Raw genomic sequence first — 20,991 nt, 5'->3', positions numbered from 1 at the left:
CCCGCCATCCGCGCCACCGGCTGTCCAGGAGGGAACAGTCTGAGCATCAAGGAGACGGGTGGGGACGGGGATTCCCCCACTGGGTAAGACTTTCTGCTGGACTCATGTTAAGATCCCTGCCAGCTGGAGCCCTGCACCGGCAGCCAGCGTCCCACTGAGGGACAGTGCCAAGCCAACGTGTCTGGTGGAATCTGTGCGTCTTACCTTCCAGAATAAAGTCACGACACAATGTCCCTGCACTGACTTCACATTCCTCCAGACATCAGGAGCCTCTGAGGGAGCTGAAATCAACCAAAGAAAAGATCGTGGGTTGCGATATGTACGGAGAACGGTACGTTCACCCTTTTTCTACTCTGGTCAAAGGTGGCGAAGATGACCCGTCCTACCTGAGGCTTGTTTCTCATTTTCTCACTCTCTGTGACTTCCACCCACGTGACCACGGCCGCATCGTTCACTCCTCACCCGGTGCACATGGTAGGTGCCGTACAAAAGGTCTGCTGCATCAAACTGAAAAGCTCTTATCAAGCCTGAGCTTTTGGAAGTCACCGGAACATTTTGGAACCATCCATCAGCTAGACCAACTCTAGGAGGTCAGTTAGGTAAATTTCCCATTTGTTGAATTTCTAGGAGCGGCAGACCATGGCTACAGCCTTGCTCCCTTCGCAAAGGTTGTAACGGAAGCGTGCTAATGGACAGCCCGGGGGCTTCACAATTCACATTGGCTGGTCTTCTCACCGGGTCCTAGCCTGGGCGCCTCTCCTCGATCCCCCTCCACTGGGAAGGCCACATCTCCCACCTCCCCACGCTGCTCTCTCCCCCAGCTCCTGGCCTGCCTGGGTCAGCTGCCCGCCCCACAGACTCTCAGGGCACCCGTTCACTGCCCTTGCTACATTGTTCTGGAAAAGTGTGCATCCTTGTCTTTACCTCCAATCAACTGTAGGACAAGTGATCTGATTCCAAACATCCCCATGGAGGAAGAATTACTTTGGAACATAACACATAAAGATTTAGCCGTTTTATAAAAATATAGTTTACTGCCCCCGATAACTGAAATTTAAGTCCCTTTTTAGTTGCGGACACTTTCTCCTCAATTTAAAGATGACCGTGTATTTTCTTAAAAAATGTATTGAAGCAGATTTCAATTTGCTAAATAGCCCACTGGAGAAGCCAATATTAAATCAAAAACGTATTGAAACAACATGGGACTCTAAGCTTAATGCAAAATCTTCAGCTGGTTTATAAATTAGTCCTTGTCAGAACAGTGCCCCACAGCACAGTTGACAGTGCTCCATATTTGTGTCACATAAATGCCATTTAAGTCTGCTCACTACAATTCTACTTAAGTATGGTTATAATACACATAGGCATCGACTTTTCCAGCATCAAGCAAAGTGTTATCAGAGGCAAAAAAAAAAAAAAAAAAAAATCTATAGATTCATCACTAGCAAATTCATCTCATTTTCTTGTTCTCATCAAAAGCAACATTAATTAAGGTTTACGGTACTACAACCTAAAAGTATATACAATTTACTAAACACTCTATCCGTTTGCCACTTTCCTTTTGCACTTAACTTTAGTTATAGTGTTGGAATAAACTTCCAAAAAAAAAAAACAAACCCAAAGCCAAGCAGTAACAAAGTAAAAATTCTTTAATAAGACAAAACTGGGGAGTGACATTACCGTCAGGAACAGGGCTCTCTGCGGCAGATTCTCGAGGGGTCTATGCTCCCAGTGAGGGGAGGGGTGGGTACATCAGACAAGGAGAGGGAGCCTGCCATGTACAACTGGTGACCAACCCTTGTGTAGGACCCGATCAGCTGTCCCTGTCACCCCTCAGCTCGAGTCACTGCTTTAACGGTCCTCAAGGGGAAGCGCCTGGGCGGCTCAGTCGGTTAACCTTCTGACTCTTGGTTTTCGGCTCAGATCATGGTCTCAAGGTTCGTGAGATCGAGAGCCCATACAGGGCTCTGCACTGACAATGTGGAGCCTGCTTGGGATTCTCTCTCTCTCTCCCTCTCTCTCTGTCCCTCTCCCACATGTGCAAGCATGTGCATTATGCTCTCTCTCTTTCAAAATAAATAAATAATCTTAAAAATAAAATAAAATAAAATGGTCCTCCTGGAGAGACACAGAAAGAGCCCTGCCAGCCTATACACATAAATATAAGCAAGAATAAAATATATACATGTAATCCTTCCTTTGGCAGCCAAAGAACAAGACCTGAATCAACAAGATCTCAAGGCTGTAATAACAACATCAAGAGACAGAACACATAGAATCCAGCTCTGGTTAAGGGGGGAGCTCTGGAGTCAGGTGGCCTGGGTGTGGGTCACAGTCAACAGGCTGACGGGCTAAGCCAATTAAGTCACTTAGCTTCTCTGTGCCTCCTGTCCTCATCTAGGAAGTGAGGATAATTACTCATAGTGTCTCCTGCGTGCTGTGAGGAGGAAAAGGGAAAAACACGGCAAGCGCCTCAAGCTGTCTGGAGCTCAATGTTAGCTGCTATTACAATTATTAATACTGTTATGTCTCTGCCATTCATTAACTTTGCAAACTAGGTGAGTCTCTCCAATCTATGGGCCCAAACTGCCTCATCTGTAAACTGGTCAACAACAGTAACTTATTATTTTGAATTGGGAGGAGAAGAAAGCAGGGCTGGGCCATCCAGTCTCCTGAGGCCTATGTGAACTGAAAGATAATGGTTATTTGTCAGAAAAACCCACCCACTGTTCCGTCAGTGGTGAGGAACCTCCCACCGCGACAGTGATCGAGAACGCTCACAGTTTGCTGTTGTTGAATAAATGATGTATCAACAATTGTTAAGTTTCCAAACACCATTACATTTCCAAACATAGCCTGAAGTTGTTGGGTGTGAGATCAACGCCTTCCTCGGCAGCAACACTACTGTTTGTCCCCAGTCCTTAATTTAAAAGTCTATCCTAATTTACGGAGCCCCAGATCCGATGGGAATCCAGCAACGCCAGGAGCTTATAAGCCGTTCTGGCAAAACCAAAGACGAGAGAGAAAATGTACAAAAGAAATAATGCTGAATGACCTAGGTCATTGAGGTGGATGACCATTGAGGTGGATGTCTTCCCGTTCACATCTCACTAAGCATTTAATTCAGCTCTTTTTTTAAAAGATGGTATTCAGGGGCGCCTGGGTGGTTCAGTCCATTAAGCGTCTGACTCCCAATTTCGGCTCAGGTCACAATCCCAGGCTGTGGGATCAAGTCCCAAGGTGGTCTCCTCACTGGGTGTGGAGCCTGCTTAAGGTTGTCTCTTTCCTCTCCCTCTGCCCGCCCCCCCTCCAACCCGCCCCAGCTCAATTTCGCAAGTGCTCTCTGAAAAACAATAAATGAACAAAACAAAACAACCACAAAACGATGATATTCAGCCTCTGTTGTAATAGTTTTTCCTTAGTTTTTGGTACGACTGAAAGCTCTCGGGGAAACCAACCCATCTCTCGTGAGTCAGTTTAGATCCTTGGGTTAAAGAGAGGGGAACTGAACATACCAGCTTCGGCCGTGGTAAAGTTGCGACGAGTCCATTCACTCCATTTCCAGAAGTGGTTGGCATTAGCACAGCGCACTTGGGCCGCGTACTCTGTGGAAGGCTCCAGTTTCTTCATGAGGTGCTTACCATTCACCTTGACAGAAACATTTTGCTTCTTCGAAGAAAGGAAGGAAGGGAGGAAGGAAAAGAAGAAGATCAATGAGATGAACTGAAAAAAGGAGACAGGAAGAAAGAAGAAAGAAGACAGGAGGACCAATGAGCATACTTCATGGCAAAGTCCAATCACAGCCTGGTCCATTCTGAGGTGGGGTACGCCTACTACTTCTTTGTGAAAAAATCTCGAAGGCCCTCTGCCCAATGCTAAAGCTTGTGATTAATTTCAGGACTGTTTTTAAACAGATGACCCATATCATCTGAACCCACACAGAAATAAGATTTTAAAGAGGTTTTATTCATTAGTCTCTCTGTTCAGGACATAAAGAGATTTTTGAAAATAGAAAGTGAAGCAGTATGCTTACTTGTATCACTTTTCCTTCACCATAGAGTTCAATCTGACACAATAGTGTGGAATAATTCCCAATGGAGTGGACCTTCCAGGTCATGGTGGCATTTGTGGCACTTACATTTTTGACAAATACGTTAAAGGGAGCCATTGGGTGAACTGCCAAAAAAAAAAAGGAAACAAAATTTAAAAAAAATTCAAGCATAAATCCAAAGACTTTGGTAAATAGGCAGCTCATTTCTTATTTATTTTTGTTTAGTTTTGAAAAAATGGCAACAAAACCAGACTTAGAGCACAGATGGAGTAAGCCAACTATAGCCTTTCTCTCTCACCAATTATATTAGAAACTCTGAACAAAACATGAAAAGAAACTACTGAGGACTCTTAAAATTAAACAAAAGAAGGCAGATTATGAAGGAGAATCAAAACTTGGAGAAGGGGCTCATGGGGAGAACATAACAGAACCCAAAATCTAAATAAAATAACGTCAGTAATATCAAAGGTACAATCTAGAATTATTCTACCTACAAAACTCCAGAACATGTCACTAATTTCCAAGAGAAAAGACAGTCAAAGGATGCCAACCTCACGGTGACCTGTCCATAAGAATGCAATTCGTACGGACTTTAAGACAGATCCGTGACATAAAAGTAAGCACATTTGAAATGCATAGAAGAAAAACACTTCTCAGCAGAGAAATAGAAACTATTAAAAAAATAAAAGAATCAAATGGAAATTTTGGAGCCAAAAAATATAATATCTGAAATGAAAAACTGACTGGATGAGGTTCAGGTCTTGAAAAAATAAAGAAAGCCCCTCCCATCCTGTCTATCCCCCTGAATCCAATTAAATATATCACATGGAGCATTCTTGAATATTCTATTTGAGAACTCTGATAGTGGCAGGCAGAGAACACCAGAAATTCAAGTATTGCTGCATTGGTAGTGAGAGGGTAAAGGAAGGCTTCTATGCTTTACTTAAAGTGAAAAATACTAACTCTTGTGAAAGATTAATAACATATTGTAATCTCCGGGGGGGGGGGGGCAGGCGGGGAAAGGAATACAAATATATGTAGGCAAAAGCCAGTAGATAAATTGAAGTGGAATACTAAAAAAGTATTCAAATAATCCAAAGATCCAAAGGTGGCAGGCTGGGAAGAGATACTCAATTTTAGGGAGGTGTAGTTCAAAAACAGAGGGAACAAATAGAAAACAACTAATAAAATGGTAGGCTTGCGTCCAACCCTATTAATAATTATGTTACATATAAATGGTCCAAACATACCAATAAAAACAGAAATTGTCAGATGGGAGAGAAAACAAAAGCTGGCACGGCCCTCGCTTTCAAAGGGCAACAGAGGAGCAAGCACGAATCGACAACTACAAAATAAATGCAACATTGCAAGTGGGGTCATGACAGTGAAAGTGTAAAAGGAGTTTCTGGCCAAAAAGATGGAGTTCTAGAAGTCCCTATCCTGAGCCTTCATTTTTTATCTCCTTTTCGGTCACTACCCACGGGCTGATGACTCACTCACAAGTCTAACTCTCCATCCCAGACTTGTTCGATGCGCTCCAAACTCTATATCCAACTGTCTCCTCAACATCTCCCCTGAGATATCTGAAAGACATCTCAACCTTGACTTGGTAAACACGGAACTCTGTGCTCCTGCCCGGAGCTGCTCTTCCCCAGTACCTCCCCATTTCAGGGGATAGTTCCAATACTGGCCCAATTGCTTAGGCCAAAACCCTTGCAATCATCCTAAGGAACCATCTTAAATTCCTCCTCCCCTTACCATGCACATGCCTTCCCTAAGTAAGTGCTACCAACTCTATCCCAAAGTGAATTCACAATATGACCGCTTCCCCACCAACTTCATCATCCCATCTGGTCCAAAGTCTCTGCCTGACAACTGCAGCGGCCTCCTAACCAGCTCTCCATCTCCACCCCTGCCCCTGATGGTCCAGCCTGAGTGATCTTTTCCCACAGTGTGAGTCACATCATTTATCTGTCCTGATGAACACCTGTCAACACAACTAGGTAAGACCATCCAGTTCCACAGTTGTCACATGACCAGGACACTGCCTACCACCCAAATCTCCTTTATCTCTGGTATGGGCATGAGGACATTCTTTCTGTCTCTCCAACAACCCAGAGTTTGGTCTTATCCCACCACCTTTTCAAATCCTATTCTTTTTGCTTCAAATGCTCTTCCCCTAGACGTCTTCTACTTCTTTCTTTCTTCAACTCCCTCATCCTGATACAGGCATTATCTCCCCTAAACCTGAATTTTACCTTCTCCATAGCACGTATCAGTACTTGAAGTACGCTATGTTTACTGTATGTCTCCACTCCCCGCTTTCAACCCCTCCTCCTACACACACTAGCAGACAAGCTCACAAGGGGCAGCTATCCAGTTTTGTTCACTGCCAGGTCCCCAGTGCCTGCCACACCGGAGGCACTCTGTAATTACCCAGCTGACTGAGTGGTGATGAATCTAAAAGATGTGTAGGAATTAAGAAGGTGAAAGGGGAAGGAAGAACATTCCAGAAAAAGTGAACAACATGTGTAAAGATTCTGCGTTTCATAAAAGAGAAAACAGGTGGTCAAACACTGTAGATCGAAACTACCATAAAATACCACGGTGTAGCCATTAAACTGACAAAAATGAAAAGGGTGACCGACCATACCACCTTGGAAAGACTACATGAATTCAAGGGCAAGGGTATAATTGGTACAGCCACTTTGGAAAGCCATGTGGCACTGTCTCCTACGTGGCACATTCAAATTCTCTATGTCCTCACCAATCCCGCTCTTAGGTATACACTCAAGAAAAACAACTGGAGATGAGTCCTGCATACATAATGCTCATATTAACACCACACCCAAGAGCAAAACCTTGATACAACCTGAAAAACCAACAAATGAGATGCCTGGACAAAATACTGTATACTTACACAATGAAATACTTGATAACAGTGAGAATCAGTAGACTATAACAACACTCAATAATATGGGTCAATATTAGCAATTCAATATTATCTACATAGTAATTACTAAATTACTACATATAGCTTGATGTCTTTTACATACATTAAAACCAAACAAAATAAAAATACAGTCTTTTTAGAGTTGCATTAGAAGTGAGAATACGTACTCCCACACAGGCACACGCACGTGCACGATTTAAATGATCTCAGTGGAGGAGCAGGGTGTGGGGGGCTGTGGGGCAGGAGATGAAGTGAGTTACTGTTAGAATTCTAGTCTAAAGGTGAGTAGTAAGCATACAGGTGCTTACTGCATCTTCAAAACAAATCATAGGGGACCAGGGGCCATGCATGCGTCCGTGAAGTGTGGCGTCGACAAGAGATATAGATTAAAACGTCCACGTAGGATGTGACTTAGGCTAACACCTACAGCACATTTCCTTGATCACACAGTGTGTGACACAACGACGAGTCAGGAACCACAGCAAGCTCCGACACTGGTCTCACCTCGATGAGTCAGGTTGAAAAGAAGATGAACACTTCTCTTTCTTAAGTAGTTTTCAGCTGTGAGTGTGAAGTTGTACATTTCTTGGGAGTCTGGAGGTACTTGCCAGTCACACCAGCTTTTGTGTTTACAAAGCGTCTTTTTCCCAGAAAACCTTAAAAGAAAAACACACCCAAAACAATAATTTCAGGGTTTCCACTTCTGTCAACGCAGATCTGCAACTCTGTACCCTTGGGGCACACTTGGTGGCTTTCAAACTGGGTTGCACACAATGGCACTGATCCACTTGCATCAACAAATACCACCAAGGAAGATGTTGTTTCAACAACTTCCATTTATGTGGTTAAAGGTTTATTCGGTTTATGTAGCGATGAATTGCTGACTGCCCACCCCCAACATGGGTGGTGAGAATACTCCTCAATTTATTTTGAATATTCTTAAACAGTTAGAGATTAGATATACCCAGATCACCAGATGGAACAATTTACACCTCAAGATTCACCATTAACTGTTTTTATCATTTTTATGCTACGTTTTCCTTTCACGGAACTCAGGTGAAAAGCATTATACAGTTGTAACCGCTTAAAGACTTCTTTCTGACTCTGGTAGGGTGGTTGTAAACTATTTCTTCACATTGTCTGTAACATCTAAATGTGACCCTTATTGTTGGCACAAGAAGGGACCTGTCAAGAACGTAATCAGAGCCAACTTACGATTCAAACAAAGTGTAGCTTTGGGAAAGCTGTGTGAGCAAGCCAGCGTCGCTCCCGGGAGCCCAAGTACAGTTCAAAGTCTTCAAGTCCCGGGTTTCACAAGAAAAATCCTTGGTCTCTTCAAATACTTCTGGCCACACAAAGAAAACAGATGAAAGATCTAGTCAAATCCCTTTATTGAAAGACAAGGAAAATAGGAAAAGCTCCCTTTGGGTCTGAGGCCACAGGGCTGAATGACAGAAGGATCACACTGGCAGCTCCAGAAGGTCACGTGTCAGGTGCCCCATCTTGGCCCCTTCTCTTCCTTTCCTTGTTCTTTTCTGAGGCATCACCGGGACGGGGACCGGTGGTAGTTCTGCGGTGAGCTGCGCTGTGTCCATGTGATGGAAGTTGGACCCCCAGTGCCTGCTAGTAGGCACTCAACAAGTCGCCAAGTGTCAGCCAGAGTGAGTGAGCGAAAGAAAGAAAGAATGAATGAATGCAGTCAGTGTTGCCTGCTGCCTCACTGTGGAAGCTGGGGCTTGCAGAGAGCCTCAGGGCTATTATGCTTGGGATGCCGGGAAGTCAGATTTGGGGAGCCATTAAACTCAGCAGCAGGGAGTGGGAGTTCTAAGGACCCGGGCAGCCCCCGGAGCCACTGAGGCTCTCAGAGGCTGTTCCAAGGGGAACAGCTGCACCAGGTGTCTGGGAGCCTGGAGTCTGCCCCTGGCAGCAGAAGCAGGGACCCGGCGGTCGCAGATATTGGCCTACCTAGCGAGCAGGGGAAGGGAGGCCTCCACACAAAACACAGGAGGCCAGCGGGCATGTATGTTCACACAGACCTACATAAACAATAAAACGTTCCCTCTCCACTGGCTGCCACCGACGGAGGCACCTGACACTTTCTGCACCCACCTCGGAACAGGGATGGCCTCCATTTGCCCAATGCCTACTATGTGCAGCTACAGTGTCGGGGCCAGGCCCCGTCCGTGTTCATTCACCCTCAAACAACCATTACTGGGCCCATTCACAGAGGGGGAAACTGGCTCAGAGAAGCTAGGAAACTTAGCCAACGTGACACGCCCAGGGGTGGGAAGATTTAAAGCCAGGTCTCCTGGGCACAGCCCTGGCTGCCTCTCCGGAGTCGTCTGACCTGCCATCTCTCTCCCCACTGTCCGACTGCAGCACGGCTAAGGCGAGGCAGGGCCCTTCCCAGTGGCCCAGGCCAGGACCTGAACTTTCCCCCCTTTAATACTCTTGGTTTCTAGGAAGAAAATGGTTCATAAGGGCAAGAAAACAACAGGAAATCCTGCAAGTACTGCTTCAGAGGACCTTTGCCAGAGTCGCTCCTAAAAGATTCGGGAGACAAAAGAACATCCAGGCCACGAGTGGAAATGTTTACTTGTCTTCTGGTAAAGGACATTCTAGCTACTCCATAGAAATGGGAAGACAGAGCAGAGAGAACGTACATACTTACTGGATACAAAGAGAACGATGCCTTTTATAACGTCTCCTCGGTCTGCCTTACAATAGATGTTTGTCCCAGTCTCTCTAATGAAAGGAACGTTCTTCAAGTGGAACACACAGACGTTTGGATCAAGTTGTTCTCCATGCATCCGTACGCCTTCCAAATAACAGGATATGTTGTTTTGATGGCTCCTAGAAACGTAACAAATGGTGACATTGGAGCCTTCTTCCACCAGCTTATCCTTAGGGAAAACGAACAATGGATCGTGTCCAAGAGAACTCTGTACTACAAGACAAAAAAAAAAGACAGCTCAGTTAGAACATCACTCAAGTCAAACCAGCCCCTCTGTTCTCCCTTCTCAACAGATAAATTTACCTCCTCTACCTCCTCGAGAAATAGGAGCCTAGATTTCTAGGCAAACCATTAAACTTGGGAGCCTGCAGAAACGATCCTTCCCAAGATGGCTCCTGTGGTCACACGAAAGCTGCTGCTGGACAAAGACAGCACGTCCTGTCACACTGGGATTACCGGGTCACAGCTAGAATCTGGCTAGGACAGCGGTAGCTGCCCTCTACGGACCGCAGCCACGAGGGAGGATCTGCATTCAGTGGGCTGCACATGATCTCATGCCATCCTTCCCCCCTCTCATCACCGCCACAGCTAGGTCTGAGCCCCAGCTCAGCAAATGTGGCCAAGCCACATTCACACCTGCCAGGTCTGCCCATCCCCACGGCCATGTGTCCCTCTTCATTTCTTCTCACCTTCTCAGAAATGCCAGTCACTCAAATATCTCCTGTTCCACTGTGTCCCCTTCTGTATGACCACCAGTGTATAAAACTCCTCAGGTGTCCCGCATTGTAAGCCAACTCGCCATCGTCCCCATGCTTCCCTCCAGCCCACTCTGGACCTGCTCCTCCACAGTCAGCCTCCCTGAAGGAGCTGCCCCTTTCTAAGCGCTCGGCCCCATTGCTCCTGCTCACTCGGCCCACTGCCGTCACTGAAACTGCCACCAGCAACGTCACCCACACCCTGTAGCCTGGGCATAGGAGCGCTCTTAAAGGTCCTCAGGTGATTCTAATGTGTAACCATGGTTGAGAACCAGCGTTTGGGGGTTAGGAACCATCAGTTAGGCTTTCCATTTGCTCCTGAGTAGTTTGGAGGTTATAGTTTTGAGAAATCTAGTCTATCTTATCAAAGTTGTTACTACTGTTGTTCTCTGTCTCTCTCTCTCTCTATCTTTTTATTTTAATCTCTGTTTTTCTTGTGTGTGTTCTCTTTCAACAGTTGGATGTGATGTGAAGAGGGCGGTCCCTGGAGCCACGCTGTCAGGTTGGAATTCTGGCTCTATCGCTAACTGGCTTGATGACCTTGCGTGGGTTCTTTAAACTAAATGTGCCTCAGGTTCCTCATCTGTGAAGTGGGAATAAGACTAATACACATTTCAAAGGACTGAGTTGAGGGCTAAATGAATATGTAGACTACTTAGAATATGACTAAAATGCAGATTTAATTCTATTACCAGTATTAAACTAATCACTAGGCTACTCATGGGTTAATGTGTTATCAGTTTGACTTAATAAATTTGCATGAACACTTAACATTCCTGTTCTATTGGCAGGAATTTCAGATACTCTGGCAGGGTATATAGGTGGAGAGAGAGCCAAATGCCTTTGCTTTAGAACCTGCCTATAGTTCAAATGAAGCATAAGAAACGGGAGAAATCTACTCTAAATCTTAATTATAAAAAAAATAATTTATCAAAATTAAGAGATAATGAAGACATATTTATCCATAATCTCATTACTCAAATGAAGACCCGATTTTACTTTTCCATATTTCACCCCCTTCTCTCTACATCAGGCATCTTCAGACTATAGCCCTGGGCCAACTCCAGCCTGCCATCTGTTTTTGTAAATAAAGTTTTATTAGAACACAACCATTCTCATTTGTCTACATATTGCTTAGGACTGCTTTCATGTTAAAATAGCACAGCTGAATAGTCCTAAGACCACCAGGGATGTAAAGCCTAAAATATTTCCTATTTTGCCCTTTACAGAAAAGCTTCCCAACCTCTGTTCTGGATGCATACACATTTTGTCCTATTCTAATAACAACATGTGCAATTTATGTCCTGCCGTGTTTTCTTAGCATTGCCTGTGTCACATGTTTGGAAAATGAATATAAAGGTGTCTGAACTTGCCTAATTACCTCAATGAGCAAATTCTGAGGCAAAACCATCGATGTCTATCTCCTGGTGGCAAGTTTCACACCCACAGTTTTTAGTTCCAAGGGAAGACAAAGAAAAACAATGTCCTTTTTCTACCCAGTCTCCTCAAAAGAGACTTCCACTATTTGACTATTGATCCCCAAATAATATTAAATATGAAGCACTTTAATTCTTTTATCACCTCACTCCTTACCATCTACCTCCTCCCACGAAGTCCAATTGCTCCAGAACCTCAGCTCGGGGACCTGGGCGTCATCCACCGCACCCCTCATTCTTACAGAGTGTTTTGCACATTCCAAAGGCAGCTTGGATTCCCAGCTCCAACGCAGAACTTGGTTCCGCTTCACAGTGGTGCTATAGTTCTCCTAGAAATAAAGAGAAAAACTTGGAAACATGGAGCGATGCTGCCCTGGAAAATGGCTTGACCAGTTACACCTGAGAGCCCACCGAAGCTCCCAACACGCGCAAGCGTAGTTCATTCCCAATCAGCCAGTCACCCCTGCTCCAATGTCTCAGCAGCACCTGCCGCAGCCTCCTGTCCTTTGAGAACTCAGCTCCCGTGCCCTATGGTCATGTGGAGGAAGTGAGAGAAAACTGAAGCTACTTACGTCTTAGGGGAAGAGAGCAGAGTCAGAAGGTAGGCACCGTGCTTGTCACACAGGCCTGCTGAGAAAAATTTTTGCAAACTAGAGAATTGAGTCATTCTTTAAAAATAAGGAAGACCAGGGGCGTCCGGGTGGCTCAGTCAGTTAAGCTTCCGACTTCAGCTCAGGTCATGTCATAGCTTGTGAGTTCGAGACTCCCCCTCTCCCCCCACCCCCCTGCAGTTAGGCTCTGTGCTGACAGCTCAGAGCCTGGAGCCTGTTTTCGGATTCTGTGTCTCCTCTCTCTCTGCTCCTCCCCCACTCACACACTCTCTCTCTGTCTCAAAAATAAAATAAACAATACAAAATTAAAAAGTATAAGCAAGACTAATGAGTATTTTTTTAACATTCATTTTTAGCCAGGGTCGGATCATGTTGGCCAAATCTCAGTAGAGAGGGCAGCCCTTCATGGCACCCAGGAGTTCCACTGTCAGAAGCCGGTAGATGGATCTCCATGAGGCCCGTGGGCTTTGTTTGTCTGTTTTCTGTTTCGTTTGGTTTTGTTTGTCTGTTTTCTGTTTGGTTTCATTTGGTCCCTTATCTCTGTAGACCTGGTGGCCACAGGGACTGGATCCTCTTCTTTGAGCTCCATCTGTCAGAATGTCAACCACACAGGAATGTCTTCCGCTGTGGGAAGCTTGCCCACATGGAACGACAACTGGTCTTCCCCCACAGCCTTTAATCTTGACCTTTCTAAATTACTGGTATTTTCATTCTCTAATTCCATAGGCTTCTATGGCTCCTGTAAACCATCTACAGCCATAAACCCCATGTAAACCCAACCTACCTCTCCCTTGCAGGAATCTCTCTGGACACAGTGCTCTACCTCGCACTTCGGGAATAGCTTTACGCTTTTCCACCTCAGCGTTTCCTCACACAGGGCCCCTGGCTCGGGTCCCCACTCTCCCTGCACGCTGTGCAGGCACAGGATGCACCCAACCCCACCTCTCCTGAAGCCCTCCTGTACACTGTGTGTAGCTGCCGGTACTTCATCTGTCCTTGTGTCCCTGGCTCGAGCGTGGCCCCAAGACCGCAGGGACTGGGCTTTATTCTTGTTCACGTCCCACACGGCTCTGGGCACGCATGCTCCTCGGTGGGCCCTTCCAGGACACCGGCTCTCGGCCCCCACAGCTGGGTGACGGGACAACAAACACCTGCGCTTCCTGCGGAAAACTGAGTCTGAACCCGCATGTCTAAGGGCCAAGTGCAAGCCCTACAATCAAGAGGATGGGGCAACATGCATGTCACACACAACCTGGAGCTGGCAGACCTTGAGGCCTGCCCTCCACTGATGCCTTCTTCTCTTCCCAGGCTGCCAACCTTAACCATCACCCTGGGCAGAAGCCAACCCAGTCCTGGGGTGAGAGTACCTCAGTCCACCTGGGAGGCACCCGAGGGTGACCGTGCTCATCCTCTATGCAGGACTGGTGAGTTACGGAATGTTTCTATCTCGGTTTATTGGGATTGTTTTATCTCTAAACTACAAAATATATTTTTTATTTTTTATTTTTATTTTTTGTGATTTATTTATTTTTCAGAGACAGAGACAGAGTGTGAAAGGGAAGGGGCAGAGAGAGAGGGAGACACAGAATCTGAAGCAGGTTCCAGGCTCTGAGCCGTCAGCACAGAGCCCAACATGGGGCTTGAACTCACAAACCGTGAGATCATGACCTGAGCTGAAGTTGGACGCTTAACTGACTGAGCCACCCAGACACCCCTATTTTTCATTTTTTTCTGAAGTTTATTTATGTATTTGGCGGGGGGGGGGGGGGGGGGCAGATAGAGAGAGGGAAAGAGAGAATCCCAAGCAGTCTCTGCTCTGTCAGCACAGAGCCGGACACAGGCCTCAAACTCACGAACCACAAGATCATGACCTTAACTGACTGAACCACCCAGGAGCCCCTAAAAAAATATTTTTTAAATATAACTTTTCAGGTCCTGATCTATGCAACTTCTACTATTTAATATGAGTAGCCTTGAGTATATTTTGTGTTGTTTAAGAGCAACTACCAAAAACAACAAGATTGTATCCATAATGGAGACCCTGCTGTCAACAGGCCACAGTCTGGATTTTACCTCCTTCTCTTTGAGATTTAGCCTCTTTTGTCGTCTCCACTGTCCCCAGCCACTCCACGCACCTCTCTGCTGGACCCACCCCACAGCCCGCTTCATACGGGTCACACTCCACCTCTTCCAGCTTCCCCACCCGCAGCCAGAGCAGACTTTTCAAACACGTCCAACCAGACCCTGTTACTCCTCTCCTTATGGCTGTCAGGATAAAACAGGAGAAGTGACCATGACCCCCAGTGTCCGGTGAGGCTCACCCCTGGGTCACGCCCGCCCCCAAGTGCTCAGTGTTTTCGGGCCTGGGAGCTCACAGCCCTTCCCTCTGGGCCTTGGCTCAGACCTGTGGGCTCTTCCCAGAACATTCTTCTCCACCCTCCCTTCTACACTAGCTTCTAATCCTGTCTCTTATTTTGGCTCAAACCGTCCTTTTTCAAGTTGCTGGAGAAGGTCCAGCCTAATCCCAACCCCTCAGAGACCTTGTCAGCTGCCAGCATGGCGCTTCCCACATTTAGGACACCGTTGTTCCTGCGTTTACCTCCTCATTCCCGCTCAGCGCCCACAGACCTGTGCCTTGAGTTAATGGCTGGACCCAGGCTCCCAGTCTCCAACGACGCGCTGAATGATCTCATCCCTTCATTAACATGCTGTGGGCTCTATTTCTTTCAGACGCTACTTGTGTGGGTTCTGTCTAACCACAATTTGTGCTGTGTGCTGTTTAAAGACTCGCAATGCAGGAGATAAAATTTTCCTTGAATGCATCAATTCAGTGATTACCAAAAAAAAAAAAAAAAAAAAAAAGTGATGAACTGTGTTTGGGCTGTTTTCACCAATTGAAGCAGCAAGTTTCATTCGGCCCCGGCAGACACCGGTAGGTCACAAGAAACTGGCACACACATTGATACGGAAGTCCAACTGAGGCCACCGACTGGCTCCTGAGGTGCTCGTGGAGCCCCGGCCGACGGCTCCGGGCCTCCTTCTGGGCTGGAGCCACCCGACTCTGCCTTCTGCCACTGCCGGGACCATAAAGCAAGTGGCTGGACGGGCTGAGAGCAGAGCCCGGCCCAGGGGAGACCGTGTAGAGCCCGTGGCCGCCAGCAAGGCTCCGAGTGGTCCGCGCCCTCTGGGAGGTGGCTCAGGGGCCCTGGCCCAGCTGTGAGCACTTGGGGCAGGGGGCTCTTGCTAGGCCTGTTTAGGAACAGGACCATCTGAGACACGAGTCCTAAAAGCTGCTCCTTCTGCGCATGAATGAAAGCGTCCCGTCAGGCTTGCATTACAGGGAACGGCCTTTCGAAAGGGAGATGGCACTCGAGACAGAAGCAGACCCCCTTGGTTGGCTTTCTTCCCCTGCACTGGAGGGGGAACCTCATGTCTTTCCTTGACTTTAGGCCTGCGAGGTTCAGACAAGGGCTTCTCACGGCACTGTTGTGGGACACAACGGCCACTGACGTCCTGGGGACTGCGTGTGGCCATCATCGCTGACAGGGCACGTGGGTGAAGGAGGGCACTGCGTTGACTCTGTCACCTTGAGTAGCACAACAGACCTCTCTAGGCCTTGGTTTTCTCCTTCCCCCCCACCGTCAGGCTGACCTGGGTGATATGGGGACAATACCTTGGACAAAGATCTTGAGTCTTAGTAGTTACAGAAGTAGGTTTCACGAGGTGCTTTACCCCGAGAAAAGAACTCTTACACGAATCAAAGGTGAAAACAGGTATGAACAACTGCCTGTTAGGAAAATAGAAAATGGAACCCAGTCCGTCCATGGTCAGTGTCACTTCTGCTAGTAGTGTGAGGTACTAGTTTTCCATAGATTCTTCCAGCATTTCTCCCGAATTTCTTTTTCTTAGACAATTAGTCTCAATATGACCTTTGCGTAATATTTTACTGGGTCCAACTCAACAACGAGTGAGTGTATCCATCAAAGATATACAAATACAAAAATGATTAGCATGAGGTACAACAGTGGGAAGATGTACCGACGGTGGGTGGTGAGCAGCTGTCCATGAGCATTACTGTTGTTTAAAATCAGAACACCAACGAGCTTTCATTCTTGGTAGTTTCCCATGGACGTGTGGAATTGCAGACCTGGTATCAATCCTAAATTCACAGAGTCAGAGTTCTATTTAATTTAGGCCTCTCACTCAGATCTCAAATGCAATCACGAATATGGAAAGTAACTGGAGGCTTCAAAATTAGTGACATTTATGGGGCACCTGGGTGGCTCAGTCAGTTAAGTGTCCAACTTCGGCTCAGGTCATGATCTTGCGGTCTGTGGGTTCGAGCCCCGCGTCAGGCTCTGTGCTGACAGCTCAGAGCCTGGAGCCTGCTTCCGATTCTGTGTCTCCCTCTCTCTCTGCCCCTCCCCCCGCTCGGGCTCTGTCTCTGTCTCTCAAAAAAATAAGTGTAAAAAAAAATTTTTTTTAAATAACATAAAATTAGTGGAATTTATACTTTACTAAAGGAACTAACCATTCTGTACCCTGTACCCATGCCTCCACTGCCTGAGAGAAGATTGTCCTTCCACTGAGCAAATGGAGGTCCCCAGCAGTGACACATCCCTGTGTTTCCCTTCAATTCAGGCAAATTCTCTGTTCCCCTTCAATGAGACAACATTCCATTGTATTGTCTTTCAACATCCCATGATAATGAACGAACATGATGTATGTGTAGATTAGTTAAGATTCCCTGGACCATAAATGGAAATTGAAAGAAACCACCAAAGTGTCACAGTGCACTAGATGGAGAAGCATCAGCTAAATGGACACAACCATGATTTGAACCAAGGCAAGTGAAAAATCTATTCCAAAGAATTCAAAGGCGAAGAGATTGTGAAAGTAAGGATTCTCACAATTTAATCTGTTGTAGAAAAAGCCCCAAGTGAGGCAACAAAGAACAGCCTGCGCTACTCTCCAACATGGCAGATCCATGAAGAACCTCTTTCTTTACTGGATAGAAATGTATTTCGGCATGGTATGAGCAAAGAAACTAACAAGAAGAATGTTGCCAAAAAATTATACCTTATTTAGGAAAATCTCTGGTGGACAGGGAAGAGGAAAGAGGTTGACCTTCATGGGTTTTTGGAATCTAGTACTCATAAGGACAGCCCCAAGAGCCTTCTTAGGGGACAGGGCAGAAATGAAGAAATAATCTATTTTCTTAACACATCTCATCCAACCTACTGAACCAAAGATGTCATGTTACTTTGTCCTCTATCCTCTTAACTAAAAACACAGAAAGGTAATTGTTTAGGAAAACCATTTTGTGTTGCTAAGTGTTTCCATATTGGGATTTTTGCAAATGTTATAAAAGACAAATCACGGTGTCAGAAAAGGAGTTTTAAAATGTTGAGCCAGAAAGACCAAAAAATACTTACCACCCAGATGACATTAGATGTTTTAATTCTACTGATTTCTATCTGAAAAACCATTTTTAATTCCTGATGATAAGCAAGGTTGTGGACACTCCATTGTAAATGCAAACACTGACGTGCAGAATCGATGGAAACTTCCAGTGATTCAGGGGCCAATGACAAGGGTTCAGACAAGACTGAAAGACCAAAACCAAGACATTTAATACAAACAATGAAATTTAATAGGAGCACAACTGAACAGTCACAGATAATAAACTGGTCAATATCACCATTGTTTAGTTTTGGAAAATACTGCTCACATGTGCACCTTAGAATCAGACATCTTAAAAATCTGTAAGGGAATTTAGAAGTCAGTTGGTAGATGAAGAAATTAAGATCTAGATAAATGAAATGGTTTGCTCAAGAAGACACAGCGAGTTACTAAACTGATAAACAGTAAAACAAAAGGATATTTTATTGGGCAATCCAACTGGTTTAGAAACTTCTAGCAAGGCCAAATAAAGCAAGAGAACTCTTGGCTATAAATGTCGTATTTCTGGAAATCAAAAAGAATTATCTCTCTGAAAGTCAATATTTTATAGTTTATTAAAAGACTATGAAGTGGGAGCACATCCTATCTCTAGACATGATTACTTATGTGTCAATGCACTAAACTTAAAACACCTCTGGCAAGAATTTACTAAACTCTTTGGATGAGACCAGCAAGGCAGTTAGTGTGACGTAAAATAATTGTGACAACATTCTTAGCTCAAGGAGGGAACACAGCTGGAGAGGCACAAGGGGCTCGGAATAAGTAAATCCATGGAGAGATAAAGCAGATTGGCGACTGCTGGGGCTGAGGAAGGGAGGAATGCGAAATAACTGCTTAATGATTATAAGGCTTCCTTAGGAGGTGATAAAAATGTTCTCAAATTACAGAGGTGATGGTTGCATATTTTGAATATATTAAATATCACTGATTTGTTCACTTTAACCATAAAATAATTAATTTTATCTTACGTGAATTTCACTTCAATAAATTTTTTTTAATATATGTGATCATGATGATGTTCGAATAATACAGAAATTGAGTCCCCACCATCCTACCAGGTCCATGCTACCAAATCCTTTCTCTCTCCATTGCCAAGTTTGAATCCTATGTTTTTCTTGACCTTTTTCATACACTTTTTAAAAATACACTGGGGGCGCCTGGGTGGCTCAGTCGGTTAAGCGTCCGACTTCGGCTCAGGTCATGATCTCATGGTCTGTGAGTTCAAGCCCCGCGTCAGGCTCTGTGCTGACTGCTCAGAGCCTGGAGCCTGTTTCAGATTCTGTGTCTTCCTCTCTCTCTGACCCTCCCCCATTCATGCTCTGTCTCTTTCTGTCTCAAAAATAAATAAACGTTAAAAAAATCTTTAAAAAAAAAATACACTGAACTATACATTCCATTTTGTACTTTTCAAAGTACTTATGTTATTTTTTAAAAAGCTATAGAGGGGGGTGCCTGGGTAGCTCAGTCAGTTGAGGGTCCAACTCTGATTTTGACTCAGGTCATGATCCCAGGGTCGTGGGATCAAGCTCTGTGTCGGGCTCCGTGCTGACAGCACAGAGCCTGCTTGGGATTCTCTTTCTCCTCTCTCTCTGCCCCTCTCCTCTGCCCACCCACACACACACACACACACACACTCTCTCTCTCTCTAATAAAAAATAAAATAAATAAATAAAAAATTTTTAAATAAAGCTATAAAGGGAGGTAAAACTACTCTATTTCTGGACAGAGAGGTTGAGTGATTTTAACTTGCTTTTTTATACTTTTCTGTATTTTGTAAATGTTCTTCAGAAATATGCATTACTTTCAGAGCCATATGTTAGGTTTTAAAAGAAATATTTCTCTAAGATAACGGGTTCACTTCACTATGATGACACTTTCAGAATGCATAATTTAGCCCTGTAAGTCACTTTGCACCAAAAGGCTGGGCACCAGTCACTTTTCCAGTTTTATTTCCCACTGAAAATTAATAAATTGGTATTCCGATTCTTCTTTTTTAATGTTTATTTATTTTTGAGAGAGAGAGAGAGAGAGAGACAGATAGACAGAGTGTGAATGGGGGAGGGGCAGAGAGAGAGAGAGAGAGGAAGACACGGAATCCGAAGCAGGCTCTAGGCTCTGAGCCATCAGCGCAGAGCCTGAGCCTGACGTGGGACTCACAAACCATGAGATAATGACCTAAGCCAAAGTTGGACGTTTAACCGAGTGAGCCACCCAGGTGCCCCAGGAAGGAGTATTTTTCATAACTGTGGCACCAGTAGCCCCGGGGAATGCTGGTGCCTGCTAAATCATCCCGTCTTTCCCAGCCCTCATTGCATCCTGTCTGCATAGTGGTTTGTTGCCGTCGGTCTCACACTCTAGATTCAAACTTCCTGGGGGGGAGAGGCTGAGGCGTAGGCATCTCTGGATGGATTCTTGTCCCCAGCACTTGGCACAACATCTTCTCCACAGGAGACGCTGACCTCAAATTAGAGAGACCCAGGATCTCCACAAGGGCTCAGGAGCGTGACAAGCACTGGCTCACTAACACCTCTACCCGGCCTTGGTGTTCTCTTCTCCTCAGGGCTGCTTTTCTAAGCCCTTGTTTGAGCACTGATCGCAGCGTGCGGAAATAGCCTCTCCTGTGTCCCCGCCAAGGACTGGGAGCTAAAGAAGGGTGTAACTGAGTCTTACTCAGCTCACTGAAACCAAGACCAGTAACGCACCTGTCACAGTGTAGACACCATGACCGCCTGCTGAATGAATGAGTCAACCACCAGCATCAACTCTTTTTCTGGAAGCTCTAGGAAGCTATCGCATGATGCTTTAGGCAAAAGAGGAACACTATATGGATGTATGCTATCAGTGAGTGTTGAGTGACTCAGGTAGTTGAGAGACATCAGTCAGAAATAATTTGGTCAGAAGCAATTGAGGACTTCCTTGGGAAAGAGTGGGAAATGTCAAGGTAAAGTCAGAGAGATTAAGGGACCTCAGAGATTCTTAACTCCAACC

At 45.4% G+C, this 20,991-nt stretch overlaps 1 protein-coding gene across 4 annotated transcripts in view; it reads right to left on the bottom strand.

Annotated features, from left to right (window-relative positions):
* The window catches only part of OSMR (oncostatin M receptor), a 53,792-nt gene that overhangs the window by 14,804 nt on the left and 17,997 nt on the right, over positions 1-20,991 (bottom strand). For 3 of the 4 annotated variants that reach the window (XM_060637625.3, XM_060637626.3, XM_060637627.3), the window contains exons 3-10: positions 17,976-18,148; positions 12,087-12,258; positions 9,676-9,951; positions 8,220-8,349; positions 7,509-7,660; positions 4,034-4,176; positions 3,516-3,669; positions 205-281 (exon numbers count right to left, since the gene is read on the bottom strand). In XM_060637625.3, coding sequence (XP_060493608.3) covers positions 205-281; positions 3,516-3,669; positions 4,034-4,176; positions 7,509-7,660; positions 8,220-8,349; positions 9,676-9,951; positions 12,087-12,258; positions 17,976-18,148 — 1,277 coding nt within the window. The remainder of the gene's footprint in view (positions 1-204; positions 282-3,515; positions 3,670-4,033; positions 4,177-7,508; positions 7,661-8,219; positions 8,350-9,675; positions 9,952-12,086; positions 12,259-17,975; positions 18,149-20,991) is intronic. The other variant, XM_060637629.3, reaches the window with a different exon arrangement.

The sequence above is a fragment of the Panthera onca genome, chromosome A1 (genome assembly GCF_046562875.1).
Source record: "Panthera onca isolate mPanOnc1 chromosome A1, mPanOnc1 haplotype 2, whole genome shotgun sequence".
Taxonomy (NCBI): Eukaryota; Metazoa; Chordata; class Mammalia; order Carnivora; family Felidae; genus Panthera; species Panthera onca.
The sequence above is the reverse complement of the archived record's forward strand: the minus strand, read 5'-3'. Positions and strand labels throughout refer to the sequence as shown.